Source organism: Pezoporus occidentalis, unplaced genomic scaffold (assembly GCF_034315485.1).
Source record: "Pezoporus occidentalis ecotype Australia unplaced genomic scaffold, CSIRO_AGI_Poc_V1 ctg55, whole genome shotgun sequence".
NCBI lineage: Eukaryota > Metazoa > Chordata > Aves > Psittaciformes > Psittacidae > Pezoporus > Pezoporus occidentalis.
The window spans coordinates 858,195-875,979 of NW_026915888.1; the positions used below are offsets into that span (position 1 = coordinate 858,195).

General features: G+C 46.1%; 2 protein-coding genes and 1 long non-coding RNA gene across 10 annotated transcripts in view; 2 read left to right on the forward strand and 1 right to left on the reverse strand.

The window, feature by feature from the left end:
* The first annotated feature begins 346 nt into the window (after positions 1–346).
* Positions 347–14,376, forward strand: LOC134173712 (uncharacterized). Its single transcript, XR_009968367.1, has 3 exons — positions 347–578; positions 2,341–2,445; positions 13,464–14,376. It is a non-coding gene; the product is annotated as an uncharacterized LOC134173712 (long non-coding RNA).
* LOC134173711 (thymosin beta-12-like) lies at positions 3,105–16,031 on the reverse strand. 6 transcript variants are annotated; one of them, XM_062638031.1, is made up of 4 exons: positions 5,438–5,602; positions 5,020–5,141; positions 4,431–4,538; positions 3,106–3,451 (listed from the first exon to the last, which is right to left on the reverse strand). In XM_062638031.1, the coding sequence occupies exons 3-4, from the start codon at positions 4,528–4,530 to the stop codon at positions 3,414–3,416; spliced, it is 138 nt and encodes a 45-aa protein (XP_062494015.1). In that variant the 5' UTR covers positions 4,531–4,538; positions 5,020–5,141; positions 5,438–5,602; the 3' UTR covers positions 3,106–3,413. The 6 variants fall into 6 exon arrangements, with proteins under 6 accessions (XP_062494018.1, XP_062494017.1, XP_062494013.1 ...); XM_062638034.1 differs by lacking the exons at positions 5,020–5,141; positions 5,438–5,602 and adding an exon at positions 15,547–15,621 and having other exon boundaries at positions 3,105–3,451; XM_062638033.1 differs by lacking the exons at positions 5,020–5,141; positions 5,438–5,602 and adding an exon at positions 13,725–13,864 and having other exon boundaries at positions 3,105–3,451.
* The window catches only part of FAM13B (family with sequence similarity 13 member B), a 49,331-nt gene continuing 47,214 nt past the window's right edge, over positions 15,669–17,785 (forward strand). For all 3 annotated transcript variants that reach the window (XM_062638023.1, XM_062638026.1, XM_062638025.1), the window contains exon 1: positions 15,669–15,811. The gene's annotated coding sequence lies outside the window, so the exon portion shown is untranslated. The remainder of the gene's footprint in view (positions 15,812–17,785) is intronic.

A 17,785-nucleotide genomic window follows, 5' to 3' on the forward strand; every position in this document is an offset into this window, starting at 1 on the left:
GGGGTTTTAGCTGGGCTCCAAGACACACAAACGTGTGCCCTCTTCTCAGGAGAGCTAGGTCCAGGGTTTCACTGTTATCCAATGCCTGCCTAATGGGATTTATTAAATCAACCAGCTCCTGTGTAATAATGACAGGAATGTGGATTTCCTCTGCTCACTGAGACAGTGCAGAGCAATTAGAGGTGACTCACAGGGCAGGTGGACCCAGCCATGATCCCAAGAGGGCTGGCCCTGTCCCTGGGATGCAGGGGTAAGGCTGGCCTCATGGTGGTGCCAAGGAAGCAGGTGTTTATCAGCATACAATGATTTCTTTGTTGTAACTGGAGGAGCATGGAAGGTTCTTCATTTAGAGGGGTTGCAAGGTGATGTCTCCTCATGTGAAGGACCCAAAGAGCAAAGGGCTGCTGCTAATTGGCTAAAGTATTTAAGCTTCCCACCTGAAGCAGGTTGAGCTTCCTGATGAAGCTGTCTGCAGCTCGGCTGCCCCCGGCATGGTGTATGAGAAGGGATCACAGCTCCTGAAGAGTGGGATTATTGGAGAGCCTCAGCGCTGGAGGATGCTTTTCCAGGGAGTGAAGGTCAGGAGCAGGTTAACACCAGAACATGTTCCCTAGGTGTGGATAAGGGCTTTGGTTTGGTTTGTAGCTCCCTGCCAATGGTGGGAACAAACATTTCCTCACTATAATGACTGGAATGATGAAAATTCACTGTCTCAGCCTTAAACATGAGAGTTTCCTGGTCTGTGTCCCCAGCCTGCCCCGCAGATAAGGGCTGTGCTGCTCTTTGGTTGAGATAACAGGGAGACAGGCCTGCCCCTGCTCCTGGCAGATCTTAATCTTAATGCTCCTGTTCCTGGGCTGAAGTGGTTTCACAGAGCAGCAAAGGGGGACGCTTCTCAAATCAGGGTATTGTAACTGGGTGTCCTTAAGCCTCTCTTAATCTGTTAAAGGTGAAAGAAAGCCCCCAGATCCTGCCATAAAGCTGAGTTCCACCTGGGGCAGGAGGCTGAGAGGTGGGAAGATGTGGCCTTTATCCTGGTGTGCAGCTGCTGTGTTCTCTGCTGAGCCCTACAGCTTCCACAGTCAGATCCAGGGCTGGGGAACCTGGCTGGAGTCTCATCTCCATCACCTTCCCAATGAGGTGAGACGTGAATACAAGCACTGAGACTTTGGATTTATGTGTCAGGCTTTAAATGCAAACACTTAAATCAGGAGGGGGTTTCATGGGGCAGAATGAGTGGCACCAGGAGCAGCCCTGAGCCAAGTGCTGGGATAAATCTGGTATCTCCAGAGCTGTTGGCAGCGCTCTGATCTCCTGTATCACCCCTTACAGCCACACTGCTGACCTTTTGTACCTGTGCAAACATGAGAGGACAATCTCTGTTGTTTCCTTGCTCTGCCTACACCTTCCTTCCCTTCTGTCCACAGGATGCAGCCCGGACCTTGAGTCTCTGGGAGAACCTGGGAGCACAGACACTGGCCACTGATTCAGCCCTGCCAAAGAGGGGTTCAGTGCTTTACAGTGCTTTGTGCTGAGCGAGTTGGCAGGTGCCTGAGCTGGCAGAGAAGGAGGGAGGTCGTCGTGTGGAACAAAGCTCTGTCTCCTGGCAAAACCAAGGAGGAAGTCTCGTCTGCGGGCTTGGGTACCCACTGAGCGCAATGCGGTGCTTAAAAACCACCCTGTGGCACAGCAGTGAGTAACCTGGATGGATGGTGTTACCTGCACGTGTTTCCAGCTGGTGGTGTTGCTCCAAGTGCCATCTCTGAGCTCCTTCTCCAAGAATGAGCCATCATCAAGGCAGGTATTTAAACAATGTCAAAGGCTCTTTGACCCATAAGCATGAGGGGAGGGTGTGAGTCACAAAGAAAATAGCACCGTGTTCCTTGTTGCTCACACCTTCTACATAAAAATGAGTATGAGTAAACCCAGCAGACCCTAAAAATACCCCAACCTTTAGAATCGGGCACCAAGGGGAGTTAGGTCCTCAAAGGACATGTGCAGAAAACCTTGGTCATGAAAAGAAAGCAGCAGCACCATTGAAGTGATGAGTGGTGATCGAGGCAGCAGACTTTTTGCTCCTTTGAATTCCCCTGCCATTAACAAAGCCCTAGCTCCAGTCCCTAGTCCTGCGTGCTCTGTGCTCCCTGCGGTCTCTTGGCCACCTCTGTTTGCTTTCTGTTGGCACCAGAAGTCACCCATTCTGTGGCTACGCTGCCATTGTTTAATTGCAGCTGTGACTCTTCACATTAAATGTCAAGTGTCAAACCACCCTGAAGTAAACAAGACCTTTCTAAAGATCACCATGACCATTTGCTTCTGGTTTCTGCCTCCTTTGTGCAGGTATAAACCCAGAGGAACCCTGTGGAAGTCCACAGAATCATTCCCGTTTCGCAGCACAAGTAGTACCACACTGAAGCTCCAGGCACAGCAGTTCACCTTCCCAGGGTAAGCACTTGCTTTTCTAATATGACTGCAAATTAATTCCAGGCATAACGTGATACCCTGTAATTGAGAGTCCCCTGAGCTGGTACCAGGGTCTGGTTTTGCCAATAGTGAGGATGTAGTGAGGTGGGGATGTTACAGCACTACCGGTAATGGAGATTTAGGGCACCCCTGCTTCCTTTGAAGTTGTGTGTCTTATGCCCCTGTGCTGCTGAAGGTCTTCCTCTCATCCCAGAAATCATTGCAGTAATAACTTTTCTTTCCTTCTCCCACCTTCCTGCATTGCTTGATATTAGATAGGCCAAAGGCTACATGTGCTGCTCTTGTCCCAAAGTTGACTGGATCTTGACAGGCTGAAGGGAGAAAAGATGCGGAGAGGGTGCTGCAGCCCTGCTCCCATTTGGGATGTTAATCTGAGCATTTCCTCAGCCCAACCATCATTTTTTCATGGAATTTATAAGCAGGTTCTTGTTTCTGAGACCTCTAACCTGCTGCTGGATAGGACTGAAGCAAGCCAGCAACTTCCCATCGTATTCATACCTGCTGCCAGGCTGGGTTGACCTGGGTGTGCTCTTTAGATGCTGTGGCAGTGCAAACAGAGCAAGAAGGATGCTAGTAGGAGTTGCAGTGTAAACCCTATTTCTACAAGGCTCAAAGACAGCTCAAGATCAGAGAAACCTGTTTATTGTGAGGTTTAGGACAACAATTTTTATGCAAATTGCTCTTTTTTTTGGCAAGTAATGGGGTTGATACAGAACTTGGGATTACAGTTTTAAGAGTACAAATACACAGTCTCTTGCTCAACAAACACAAAACAAACTTATTCCCCAGGGAGCATTAAATGAGCAAATGCTTGCTAAAGTAAATGGGTAACAAACCCATTTTTGGGGGTGGGAGGGACAAAACAAACAACCCGACTTGGAAGCCAAAACCCCACTGAAGAAGCAGCAGTCACATCTTCAGCTTTACTCTCAGGCTGTACTTTCACTTTGCTTTTCCTGTTCAATAGCTGCCAGAAAAACAGAGGAAACAAACCCATAATTCAATAAACATTGTAATGATTCTGTAGGATACACATTTCTGTGGCCATTTTTAAAGCCAGGGGATGGTAAATCCCCACTTGCTCTCTTTGGGCACCCTGGAAATGCCAACTCATTCCCATGTAGGGTGTAGTTCATGATGTGCAAACCTCATCTTGTATTTACAGCTTGAGCATTGGTAGGGATAATAAACCAGGAAAAAGCAGGTATCTTATGTTGTTGAGGGACAGTGTGTCTCCATGGCTATCAATGTTAACACATCCTAAGTGGTCAGTGATAGTGTTATGAAGGAAACTGCTCACAAAGTCTGGTCCAAATGCAGTAAAATGGCAGGTTGAATGGGAATTACAACCATCATCTGGCTGCCTGTGCACAGTGCATGTATGGCAGACGATCCTGCATGAGGAAAGCTTCCTTCTTAAGGAAGATTGCCTGGTAGATGAGGATTATGATGGGCTTCTCTTGCAGCCTTACTCCCAGAGAGGGTGCCTGGATCATTCATGGCCAGGGCTGACAGCAGGTACCAGTGGGGGGCAGCAGCTCATCTGCCAGGTAACATCAAACCCAGAGCCCAGGCACTTTTGGGGATGCTGCCAGGGATGCAGAAGGGTTCCCCTGTGTGTTTGTGCCTCCAAAGAAGCTGGTAACATGGCAATTACAAACAGTTTGATCCTGTTACATGCGAGTAGCAGAAATACTGGTCTTGCTTTTAGCAGAAGCAAGAGCAATCCCATCAGAAAGGCTTTTTCAGGCAAAATTCACCATTGGTTACAACTACTCGTATCCTTGGCAGCCCAACACAGAGTACAAGTCTTAGTATTATCCCCAGTTAAAGTCAGGGATGAGTTTGAGCCTGTAATCCTGTGATTAGTATTCATTTTGCATATGAACTGCATTACAGATTGTGTCCTTGCCGCTCGTAGTTCAAAGAGCCTCGTAAGCACTTACTTTCTTTAGTGGGCAGTGGATTTTTCTCTCTGGTTTCTGTCTTCTTCAGCTTGGTCTTGTCAAATGTTTCAATTTCTGCAAAATCAGGTTTGTCGGACATGGTGGGTGCTGACAAAGAAAGGAAAAACACACCCGGGGCTTCATTAACTAGTGCTGTGCTTTCAGCCATCTGCAAAGCATTTGCTGCTCGGAAGCAAGACTATGAGAATACCATCAAAATGCTTATTCAAATAACCCTCCCCAAATCTAACACCTCGGTCTGGGACCTCTCCCTGAGGCTTGGCTCTCACAGAGTTAAAGAAGAAAGGCATAAATAGGATTTTATCCACATTTCTCAGCTGCAATTTCGAAGAAAAAATGTATTTTACACATGGAAACAAGCATATCTCAGTAAAGACAAGACAATGCATTAACTGCCAATAACCCATGGTGCCTCCTGACGTAAACCTCTATTTTAAGCAATGCTGCTAACCAGAAAGTCTACAATAAACCTCAAATCCAATCTGAACAAAGAGCTTCAATTCTGATTTGGTTTTAATTCATAGGATTTGTCTTTAGTCCAAGCACCCTCTCCTGTGTGCATACATACCCTGTATCTGGATGAGCTGCTGTGGACACTTGTGCTTAACAATAGAGGACCGGTTCACCCAGCCCTTTGTTTGCTCTCGCACTCAATATCCCAGTTGCAGGCTCAATGGGTTTGATTACGCTCTATCAGAAGAGAAATCCACAAAGCACAACGGCATTCAGCACTTCACCTGTCAAAACTTCCCTAATCCAATCCTTGGGTTTAACAGAAATTCAAGTTAAAATCCAGCCTGGCCATTATTCCCCTTATTTCCATGGAGTTTCCCATCAAGGCGAGGTTCGGCCCAGAGATGGCTGATCTAATTGTATTTTTAGCTTCCTGAAGACAATCAGATTTGCTATCTGCACTGAGACAACAGAAGCAAATATTCACAGGGAAATAAAAGCAATTACAAGCTACCAAACCCACATGGCATTACCGTCTGCTGCTCTCTCCTCAGCTGCTTGGTGGCCGTCTGAGGCAGTGTGAGTTGAAAAAGGTCAGGGTAATCCCTCCTCTCCTCTCCTTTCCTCTCCTCCCCCCGCCCGAGCCCATCGCTATTAATATTGATTAGTTTAGTGCTGGGATTGCTCAGCGTTCAGGGAAAGGACAGATTGCTGCTGCAGAAAGTGCACGAGGGAGGGAAATGGGAAAATGGACGTGGAAAACTGCCAAAGTACAGCTTGGTTTTTCTTTTTGCCTTTCTCCTCCTTTACCAAGATGATCATATTAAAGTTTCCCTTCCTGCTCTTCTTTTACAGTGCTGAGGTTTGGAGTTAAAGGGAGGTGTGAGATGACTTAAGGGGCTGCTGCTTCTGGATTAGTTTGTAGGGAGATTCTGAGTGCATTCAGCATCGTATCTGGGGATCATCCCCAACCTGCTTGCTCCCTGTTCTACACCCATACTGGTGGCATTGACCACACTGGAATTGCTTGTAGGAACGTCTTCAGTTGCAGCAAAGGGAGAATGCACTGTGGCACCGTATGGTATAACCCACATAAACCTTTAAAATGGCTATCAGCCTTTGTATTTGCAAGGCACGTTTTATATTAGATGCACAAATAGCCACCTGCTAGAGCTGCTGCTGTCGAGGGCTGAGGATATCCCTGTGACCATGACATGGCTCCAGCTATGCAGTACAAAACTTGGGGAATCGTTTTTGGGGTTTGGAAGATGCCAGCAGGGGTTTCCCCTTGTGTAACTTTAGATGTCTCCACCTGAATTACGTGCCTAGACCCTAATCAATAGGGAGGCAACTAACTTAGGATGACGTTAATTGTGCCCTACGAGTATCCAGGTTTTTCTACTGACTATAAAGGGGGTGTGGACAATGAGCTCGGGGAGACAGAGATGTCTCATGGCTGACTGAGAGTGCCAGAAAGGTGCTGTGGATCTTTCTGTTGACATAATATGCTTAGGTGGAGTGGGTTTGAGACTGATTTGTGCGTGTGGAGAAAATGGTTTTAATGTGTTTAAACATGGTTTTAAGGACCTCTTCTTCCAGTGTTTGATTACATTAAAAAAATTAACAGGTTTGTGGTTGGATTGGATGATCTTAGAGGTCTCTTTAAAAGGTCTCTTAAAAGGGTAATGGCTTTAAGTTGAAAGTGGGGAGATTTAGGTTAGACATTAGGAAGAAGCTCTTCCCTGTGAGAGTGGTGAAGCACTGGCACAGCTTGCCACTGAACTCAGCCCTCTGCAAAGCTGGCTGTGCTGCTTCTGGACCTAAGATTGTCCTGGCAGCAATGTACCTACATTTCTGCTAGCCTAAAAGCTCCGGTGACTTGTGCAGGCTGGCTCAGTTACCTCTACACCTGCACTGACTGTCCACAGCAAATCAATGTGTGAGTACCAGTCATACTTAGGGTCAGGACTCGGTTCCTCTGCTTCCATCCCATTAGTCCAACCAATTGCCAAAAATAGAAAGCTGTGTTCTTGACCAAAACCCCCTGGGAATAAGCAGGAAGGCAGCCACTGGGTGAATATTCAGTGTAAGCCATGGCTGAGATTTGGCACTGAATAGTCTTAGTGTCTGTTTAAAAAGAGAGCATTAACCTTTTCTTGTTAGGGTAGACACCAGACTTAGGAGATCAGAAAAGACTATAAAACACAATCTGAATGATTCATGAATTCAGGCAGTTCATGAGTTTCAGTTTTCTAAACATTTGTCCAGTTTTACAAGTAACAATTGGAATTCTTATTATGAAGAGATTACAAGGGCAAAACCTCTTAAACTTTTAGACTGGCACAAATTTTCTTAGATGTAGAAATGAAGTGTTCAGGACAGCGAAGCAGAACAAACTCACTTCTGGCTTTCTGTGGACAGTCACAGGCTGGGCCCCTCACATCCACAGCAGAGCTCAGGCTTTTCTAAACACACAAAGACCAGGTGGCCATGCTTGTTCTTCCACCACCACCATTTTCATTGCCTGATTTATCAGCAGACCTAGTATTAAAAACAGTTTGAGATCTATTGTTTGGGCTTTTAGGCTGCAGATGAGCAGGTTTTTAATTGATATTAGGTTGGGTTTCTCAGGAAGGTGCAACAGTGTTAGTCCATGTGACATAATGATGAGAAATTACATGTTCCCATCCTCAGTGGAAATTAGTAGATACTCATCTCCATAACAAACATCTTGACCATTGCATAAAGTCCTGTCAAGTTTCTGTAGCTTTCAAGTTCAGTACTGCGGTCAAACACAGCTCATGCTGGGTTTAAACCTCATGTTTACACACTCTGTGCTGGACAGACAGCCTTACGTGGTTTTCATAAGGTAGGTCTGGAGTTTGGCCTGAGGGCATTGTGTACTGCATTAAGGCTGGTCACAGAAGCAGAGATGGGTAGATAAGGTTTTACTCAGCTGCCTTTTACTTTCACTGCAGAATGAAATATTCTTGCTGTATGAGCAGCAGAGCAGTTATTTGGAAGGTTTTTAATGGCAGGAGTTCAGAGTCTCCACCTTCTGTAAGGGGAACATGGCATTTACCTGGCCTTGGGACAACTGTGATAGCAATGAACCTCAGCAATGAACTTTACAGATCCCATCGCATACTGCATGTAAAGCCACACTGGTGTGGCTGTGTCTGAAAAGCTGCCTCGGATACAATGGCAATTGCATTTAATTACAATTTGCTGCCGAAGGATGGAGAGCTGAGTCAAACCTTCCAGGACTGACACCTCTGATTCCAGTGAGTCACCTGCCACCGACAGCACTAAAGCGTGCCTGGCAGCACAAGCCACTGAGTGTCTGTCAGACACCCACAGAGAAACAGGGGAAAACAAATATTTGCTACCAGGATGCAGTAATAGGTGAGAGGAAATGTTTAAAGGCAGCTCAAGTGCAAAGGAACATTCAGAGGAGAGTCTGAAGAGTGTAGCTGGGAGGTTTGGAGCCTGCTGCCACTTGGCTTTGCCACTTGGCTTTGCCACTTGGCTTTGCCACTTGGCTTTGCCACTTGGCTTTGCCACTTGGCTGCCGTCATTTGGAAACAGGGAGGCCAGCCTGTGCAGGGCTGGGGCTGCAGGGACCTATATATGGGGGCTATGGCCTTTCAATGGGCTGGGAGGATGCTGTGCTCCTGAAAATGCCAAGTTTCATGGAGATTAGGTGGGCAACTGCAAGAAGAAGGGGATTCTTTCTCTTTGGTGCACCAGTGGGAATCAGATCACATCTCTTTCTATGTGGAGCTAAGGAGGGACAAAGCACCCTACCGCGAGCAGCCTGTTCGAGGAACAGACGCTCAAGCAGATCAGTGTCTGTAGCTGAGCCAATAAGCTGACACAACTGATTTTATAATCACATTAGTGCTGTCTCGAAATACCACACCCACTCAAATATAACAGTGATTTCATTTTCAAAACCTGGTGGTATTTTTGGTGCTAAAGGTAGGGGATTAATTATTCAGGGTCAAAGGCTGGGCTAGAATCTACATGCACCCTCATTCCTTTAGGTCCCTATGAGCACTGAGCACCTTCCAGAAAGGTAGCAGGATTGCACGTGTTCTAAACTATCCTTAGGTTTCCCGTCCTTAGGGGAACAGGAGGGGAAAAAAAAGGCTACAGCTTCACTGAAAGGGTTTTCTTAGTTCTCTTTGTGCCTTTTGTTCCGTCTTGCTGCCAAAAAAAATATCCATGTTTGGGAACAGAGACAGGTTCCCAGGCTAAGAGACAATGAATCCTGGGGGTGTAAGGAAGGAATGATCTCTCTTTGGCAGCCGTAATGCTGTGCTGCTGCTGGGTAAATGCTCGACTCCTGTCTTCTACTGTATGCTTTATCATGAGGTGCATCATTTTCCTTATCGAGACTGCTGAACCTTAAGGGTAGGTGCATATAAAGGATGAGGGGAGAGGACGGTTGTAGATAGTCCTTCTGCTTGGGTTATTTTTTCCAACCCCATGTTTTCAAATAGCTCTGGAGTTTAGACAGTCTCTACTAGGAGTCCCCTTGCAGCAAAGAGCAGAAAGAGAAAACATAAGCTAGTGAGAGTGGAAATTTCCTCTCCCCCTCTTTTATGGTCTTATAAAACTCAGCGTGGGGGTGAATTTTTACAAGCTTAAGCAGATGGAGATTCTTGCAACAGAACTTTCTTGAGAGCTGACCCAAAGTGTGTCTTCAGCAGAAAGTACTTGGCTTCAGCCTGGCCTTTTCTAGCAAAATGTGGTGATCCATGTGTGCATTATTAAAGGGAGAAAAATGAACACAAAATGTCCATGCACATGCTTCTCTTCCAAAGACAGGGTGGGGAAAGAAGCATGTGATGTGTTAGTCACATTAGTTACTATGCTGTGGAGCACATGACAGTTTGTGATGAATATGGTCTAGAAATGCTAGTTCAGTGTGAATTCCAGTCTTTACTAACAGTCTTTTTTGTCTCTCTGTCTCTGGACAGAAGCCTCTCTTGCAAACAGCAGCTCTTAGTGAAAGGGTAAGACAGAGAAGTCTTGGGTGAGTGTGGGGAGTGTGCTCAATCACGGTTCTCAGTGCAGCTGCTCTGGAACTAAAGAATCCACTGTTGCATTTCTCAATCCTTTTGCTTTAAACAAAAGGAAAATCACCATTCCTTATGGAGATTAAATTGTGGCACCCAGTGTGCAACAAATAGATAAACAACCTAATCCAAGATAAGATAATACAATCCATAGATCTGATAACTTTATATTAACTTCAGATTATCATTTTGTCTGGGGGAAAAAGACAGTGGGTCTGATTACACGCCACATTTTGCTGGGGTAGATATGGAGGTATCCTCAGCCTCTGGGCTACAGGGTTGTAGATATAGTTTCGATGGGTGCCTAACCAGCACTTCTCTTTTATTGCCAAATCATTCCAGTTTCAGCACCCTGGCACCTCCTGGCAGCTTAAGTAGGTTTTGTCTTCTGGGGAAAAGAAGATAAACCCTGAAGTTTTTCAGCTGCTTTAGGAAACAGGGCTGCTGAAGCAGAGGAACAAGACTAAGCAGCCGAGTGTCTTTTCTAGCTGATCTCTGTGAGCAATTTCTAGAATCAAAACCTGTATTTCTACTTGAAGGGATTCATACTTTACCTGTCCCCCAAATAATTTTCCAATTTTATAATCTTATGATGCAGAGTAAACCAAACACACAGGTATTACATACTGCATACAACATCAACAATTATGTAAGGAAGGGGTAATCAGTAAGTTCCACATTGGTTACCTTCTGCCTGTTCCAATGAAAGCTGCAAGTATGCTATGTTAAACGCTAATTTTCTTCTCTAAAATGTGAAAAGAAACCACACACACACACAGAGAACAAAACAGGAAAGATGAGATTATTTTCCTCTCAGGGCATTCAAAATGAACAGTTACAACCTGACCAAACTAGAATGTTTTCAGTGAGTACTTTTACAGCTTTTTCCTTACAAATGTATATAATGTGCAGAAATGGGTTGCAGTCTTATTAAGGTTATGTCTTCACAGGAGGGTTAACTGGAGCTCTGTACACTCAAACTGACTCCTTTGGAGTCAGTATACTCTGCGTGTGAGTGACCACACCATGAAATAACATGGGAGCAGCAGAGAGTGATTGTGTTGGCAACAGACAAATTGTACTAACTTGAACTCGATCTTTCCCTATCTAAGGTTAAAGCACTACAGCAGCTTAAGATCCTTGTGAGTGCAAGGAAAGGGAATTCAGAAGGGGTGGGGATATTCACGCTTTATTTCAAGTTAACTTTTAAGTAGAGACTAGCTTTAGGGCATGAGTTCACATCCACAGCCCAAACTGGTGAATGCAGAGAAAAGCAAAGAGGAAGTAAAAACCGAAAGTGTGCCATGCTGTCATTTTTGCTTGTCTGATGCATACATTGAATGATTTTTTCCTTTGGATGAATACTAGCTTGCATAAAATTCAAATAACTCAGCTGTCTACAGATGGGGGGAGGGAGTGTGGGAAGAGGAACAGAAGGAAGGAAATGGAACTGAGAAGATTGAATTAACCTTTCAATGTCTTGAATTTCAAGAAAGGAAGAATTATCTCCTCTTAAGTCTGCAAGCATGCAATTAAAATGTGAACAAGCCTTAAAAGCCACATTTGCCCCATATTCCTAGATCTCTAGTTTAAAGACAGATCTTACAAAACAAAGGTTCAGATACAGGAGGCAGGGAAAAAAAATCTTATCCTTTGAACATCTATTTTAATCACAGAACTCTGGTAGAAAAATGAGTATAAATGTCTGACATTTACATGGAACATGTGCCTTTGATATTGAAGTTTCAAAACATCCTTATGTATGTGTTTAGTAATGGCAGACAATCCTCAAGAAGGTGAATGGTTTTCTCTGTGTTGGTTTCTGTTTCCATGAAATGGATTCTTTCAGGCATCTGCTTGAGCATTGTGAAGCTTCATTTGTTAATGCAGGGCAAAGCTTTAGAAAGGACTTTGATTCTTAAGTGCTCTGCTGGACTTTGTGAGTCAGAAGAATTAGATACCTGCTGATTCAGGAGCCTCCATGAAGAGTTATGGATGTCCAACGTGGCCAACGGTCTTGTGCTGGGCATCCTGAAATAAAGTATTTGTTAGAAAACTTTATAATGCTGGAAAAGACTCAGTTTGGGGCTCATCCCTGTTTCTGGATGAAATATGCAGGAAGGAAAAGCATTTTACAGAGCAGCTAGCTGGAAATTGTTACTGTTTTGTTAGTTCTTTGGTATTGAAAGGACTCATGCTTGTCAATACTTTTCCAAGGTATCAATAGGATCCATTTAAGACACAAATTGAGCACTTCCAAGTCCAGGATAGTATGTCAAATAATTTGCTTGTAAATGAAAAATTAAACCTAAAAGTAAATACTTTGCTGACATAGGGATAATTTTCCCACGAAATAAAAGCTGCTGGCACACAATATACAGGTATTACAGCAGACAGTGTCTTGCTTTGATTTCCATTTCCTTCTAGTAAGATAATGACCCAGCATGAAGGCAAAGAATTGCATGGCAGGATACCAGCTTTCAAAGGATCAGGAGGCATTGCAAAATTGATTCAAATTCTGGAGTATTCTAGCTTAGTTTCTACTAAGCCTTGTACAACAGTGAGCACAGTTGGGATAGGGATATTTTACTTTCATTGGCTTCATTTTCTGATGAGGGCTGTTGCTGGAATTAGACTTAAGTGGAGATGCAAATGTTCAGAGAATATTTATTCTAAGGTTGTACTAAGTCAGGACTTATATTGGGGATCCATGATGGAAATATGTCTTCAGTTCTTCTGCAACAAATACTGGTAATCATCACTTGTGGTCATGAATAGCTCTTCCTGAAAACAAGGGATTTTTTTATTAGTAATCATCTCAGATCTACCAAGTTGCTTTGTAGAATCTCTGTAAAACTTTTAGGCTAAGCAACTTGGCTTTGTAAGATTACAAACAGAGCTATAGAAATGGCTCACCCTTCGTGGTGTGGCTCTGGATATGGATTTACTGATGAGACAGGGATGCCATGGCACTCTGGCTTCTTGGTCCTAGGAGCCAGGGACATCTGCCAAGCTCCTGCAGCTGTGCAGCAGCTGGGGAATGGTTCCCTCTACTTGTGAGCAGCCTCACATTGGGGGCTTGTCACTGTGCAGGGCAGTGCATTGCCATATGTCCTGACATGTGGATGACAGTCCTGTGTCATGTGGTGGGACTGCAGCCATGCACTGCACGTACTGTAGATGCTCTGCATGTGCCTGTGTGTTCAGAGGGGGAAATGAGCCTGTGTGAGCTCCATGCTGTCTTGGCTAGCCTGCTGAAACTGGGCTGGGTGTCTGCCTGCATGTCGTGTAAGCAGGAAGTTACAAAATGCTACCATAAAATTTGACCTGTGCCCTGATAAACACAAGGGGACAGATCCCACATTGCTCAGTGATCTGAAAAGCAGACACCTTTGATTAGCTGTATTTTGGGGGTGTAACCACACAGCCACTCATTAAGTCATTGCCTCCCTTCTCTCTGTATTTACTGTCTTAGAAAAGGTGTCTAAAGCATCAGGACTCCCAGGTTCTCCTCAACCTTTCAGAAACAGGCAGCGAGAACACAAAGTGAGCAGAAAAGACTAAAATGGCAGCCTGGGACTGCATATGTCTGCCCCCTGCAAGGAACATTGGAAGCGTTTGAAAGGGAGGTAGGGTAAGCTGGCACGAAACGGGGCACTCGCAGCCAGTTCAGAGGAGGGAAGACGCTGCCTTGGACTCCAAACCAGTGAGCAGGTGCTGTGCAGTGCCTGCCTACCTGCCTGCCTCTGCTGTCTGTCTCCTCGCGCTGCATGTGTTTTGTATGTCAGGTTTCTTGCCGTTTTACTCCTGTCAACCGGCCAACGTATCTGCTGAAGAGCCAGCTGGAGTCCACGCTCTCCCGTGTTTCATCAACAGGATTGTCAGCTTGTTCTGATTCAGTATCTTTATTGTTGTTGATGAGGCTAAACGAATCAGAAAGAACACAGCTATGTATACAAAATACAAATTCGGAAACCTCAGCTTGATGCGAGGAAATGTCATTAGCTCTTCAAGTGGAGAAATCTGCTGTGGGAGCAGACTGGCTGCAAGTACAGACCTCCCGAGAGCTCTGTATCCCCTGACCCTCCCCGTTTTATTGTCTTTGTACAGCACCTCCTAATGATACCACATCTTCTAATAGGGAAATATAGGTTTAGATCTGATTAAAACCTAATCTACTGTGGGATTCTGATTCTCCCTTCTTTGGATTCTAAATGTAAAACCTCTTAATGAGTGTTAAGTATGTCTAGATAAATTTTAGAATCCATGCTGGGAAACCTGAAGCAAACCCCTTGCAGCTATTGGCACTACTTGCGTTTCCATTAATCCCATCCTACGTCTTGTTGGGGTTTTTTTCCTGTCACATATTGTCAGTTTTCCACGGGGGGGTGGGGAAGCTTTTCCTGCAAGGATTTTTTAGGAACTAAAATCCGAACTCCCTTTAATGCTTTATTAAACCCAGCTCCTATGGCTGCTGGCACCACATGACAGAGAAAGCTGCTGTAGTTACAACATGGCATGTGGGAACCACAGACTGCAAGGCATGGCTTTTAACACTTCTACTGCAAGCTCGCATCTCCTCACTAACTTATGCTGACTTAGTTTAAAGGTGCTAAATTGTGTATTTTGAGACACATTAGCTCTTTGTCAAAGGGCACTTCATTACTTCTGGTGTGCTTACACATTGGAAATGTTTGGGAGCGATTACTTTTGATGCTTTGATTCAGGAAATACTTAAATATGGTTATGAGAAATGGAGAATCAGAGAATAAACCGGGTTGGAAAAGACTTTTAAGATCATCAGGTCCAACTGCTCCCCAGCACTGCCAAGGCCACCACCAACTTATGTCTCTAAGGGCCTTGTCTACGTGGCTTTGAACACTTCCAGGGATGGTGATGCCACCACGTCCCTGTGCAGCCTGTTCCAATGCCTGACTACTACTCAGCGAAGAAATTGTTCATAATAAAAACCTTAGATTGGATATAAGAAAGAAGTTCTTTACCGTGAGGGTGGTGAGGCACTGGAAGAGGTTACCCAAAGAGAGGCCAATGCTCCATCTCTGGCACTGTTCAAGGCCGGGTCGGACAGAGCCTTGGTGCCATGGCTTAGTGCGAGGTGTCCCTGCCCGTGGCGGAGGGGTTAGAACTGTATGATCTTACGGTCATTTTGAACCCAGACCATCCTGTGATTCTAAGTAGTGGTGACACCAACTGCGGTCGCTCTCTGGGCACCTCACAGCCCGCGGCAGGCGGATGCCTGAGTCACTGCAAGCTCGATGAACGACAGAAAAACGCCAATCCCCGGGGCGCGGTTCCCGGGCGCCGCGCTGCAGTGCCTGAGGCGCCGGGCAGCTCGCGCCCGTAACGGACAGCACCCCCCAGGCTGGGGGCCGTCGGTTTCCCCTTACTGAGGCGCCATTCCCGCCCGGGGCCCCGCCGACCGCCTGAGGCGGAGCCGTTGCTACCGGTAAGCCCCGGGTCCCCTCAGCGCGGCCCCGCCCCTCCCCTCCACACGTGACCCTGAGGGGAGGGGAAGGGGGGCCGCGCGCGCGCTGCACCTGTCAGTCAGCGCGTCACTTCCGGCAGTTGCCGCCGCTACCGTTGAGGGACCCCCCGCGCGCGGTAGGCGCGAACGAGCGGCTTGAGGGGGGCACCGGCACGGGCGGCCCGGGGCGAGGGCACAGCGGCGGCGTGGCGAGGCCTTGCGACGGGAGAGCGGAGCGGAAAGGAGAGCCCCGCGCCGTCCTCCGGGGTAGGAAGAGGCGGAGGAACCTGCTGCTTGGTGTGCTGAGGACGGCGGGGAGGGCGAGTCACCCGGCAACGGTGAGGGGCCGCGGGGCGCATGCGCGGCGCTGTGCGGGCCGGGGGTTCTGGGGGTCATGGTGGTGGTAGCGGGGCGGGTGGTGTCCGCCGTTCAGCCGCGGGGAGGGCGGCCCGGGCCGGGTCTCCGGTTCGGAGGTGGTTGAGGGGTAGGGACGGTGTGGCGTCAGGCTTCAGGAACCTTCTGGCACCGGTACGGGAGCGGGAACTTCCTCGTGTGGGCAGCGGCGGGCGCGCCGCAGGGCTGCGCGGTGCAGAAGTTGCTAGAGCCTCTCGGAGGGAGCTGTCAAGCGGTGCGCCCGCTTCCCGGGTTGCACTTGTGTGGCTGGGACCTCGGCGGCAGCCCTGGCAGCCTGCAGGGTTTTCTTGGCTCTTCCAGCGGAGTTGTCTGCTGAGCCTGTTCCCTCCTCCCACTGTGGATCAGCTTTATTCCCCCCTGCGATGGGGCTTGGCGCGCTGACAGCGTTAGCCTGGTAGCTCCCTGCCAGCCAAGTTGTTCTCAAGGAGTTAAAGAAGGGTACTCACTAAATCTTGTGTGAATAAGAAGGCAACGCTAGCACCGAGAACACTAGCTTATGGGCACGGCACTGCATCCTGTGACTAAATGTATCTTCTGAGGAATCTGTCAGTGTGTCTGCTTCCATTGTTCTTGCAAGCTCCTTAGGGGTTTAAATGTTTTGAGTGTAAGTGCTAACAAAAAGTTGCTTCAGTATGAGATGCTTCAGTGTTAGGGTACTTCTTCCAGGTTTGAAAAAAACAGCCAACCACAAAATAACTGCAATCAACCCCTGCAACTTTAACTTTTAATACTTAATTCTTACTCTGGAGTTCCGTGGTCTGGCAGCACTTATAAATTTGAACAGGGGAGGGGAAAAAGGTAACGAATGAAGAAAGTGAATAGCACCAAATCACCCTTGCCTGTTCAAGAAAAACAAAACTATATAAAATGCAACCCAGCTGTTTAATTTTTTTTCAGGCACATATTCCCAAGTGTCCTCAGGGATGGATTAGTTAGTCTGTGATTTTGGAGTAAATTGTTGAACTGGATTAGCATTTAGGGTTTAAGTTTTTTTTTGTCTTCTGTGCAGTTTAATCTGCCAGCATAAAAGAAGAAAAGAAAAAGCTACTTTGTGTGCCTATATTATAACAAATTCACTGTCTTAGTCTGTTTGTTTCCTTTCTCATTTTTTTGCTGCTTATTACCAGTAAACTGCTTTCTGTGTTCTTTGCTGCATAGCTTTGAAGGTATTTACATTATTTTCTTAACTGCTTTGTCTGGGTTTTGCATGTTGTCTAGCACCATAGGAATCCTTTCCTTGTCTTGACAGTGTTACAACGAGGAATCAAATATCCCGATGTTTTGAAAGCATCAAACTGGAAATTCACAATATTATTTTAGAAAAATCAGTCGAGTGTTTCATGGTTACATTTAAAGACGTTGACCAGGAGAAGCTCCTGATCATTTCTAATGCTTGCAGATTCTGACATGGACAATGTGTCAGAACATCTGAGCTTAGGATATGACAGTTTGTATCTGCTGAGTCAGTTTGGGCTCTCGCTGTATGCACTGTAACATTGGAGGACCTTCTAATAGCTCATAAAAAGACTTAATTTAACATTTATGGCTCATAACAGGAGACCTATGCAAGCCGTGAAGTTCTCTTTCTCATGTATATAACAGCATGTTTGCAAAAGCAGGTGAGGCTGAAGAAATATTCCATGCATTTGGAACAGACAGTAACTGTCATGAAAGCCCCGACCTTGTGTGTGTGAAGGCTTTTTGTGGTGCTTTTCACCCTTTCATATACTCAACCTTTTGATCTCTGCTGAAATGTTTATACCTCAGCAGTGGTGCCCTATTCTAGGACTCATCAGAAAGTGAATAAAGTATACCAAGCCTCTTCTAGTTTCGATTTTTGTTATTATTCCTCTTTGGTTCTTGTTTTGGTTTCCCCTCCCCGACCCTGCCCTAAGAAG

Coding starts and splice junctions, on each gene's coding strand:
- LOC134173711 (XM_062638028.1), bottom strand. CDS start 15,869: ATGACCCCCAGAACCCCCGGCCCGCACAGCGCCGCGCATGCGCCCCGC. Junction 13,912..15,546: donor AGTGACGCGCTGACTGACAG/GTGCAGCGCGCG, acceptor TGATTCGTTTAG/CCTCATCAACAACAATAAAG.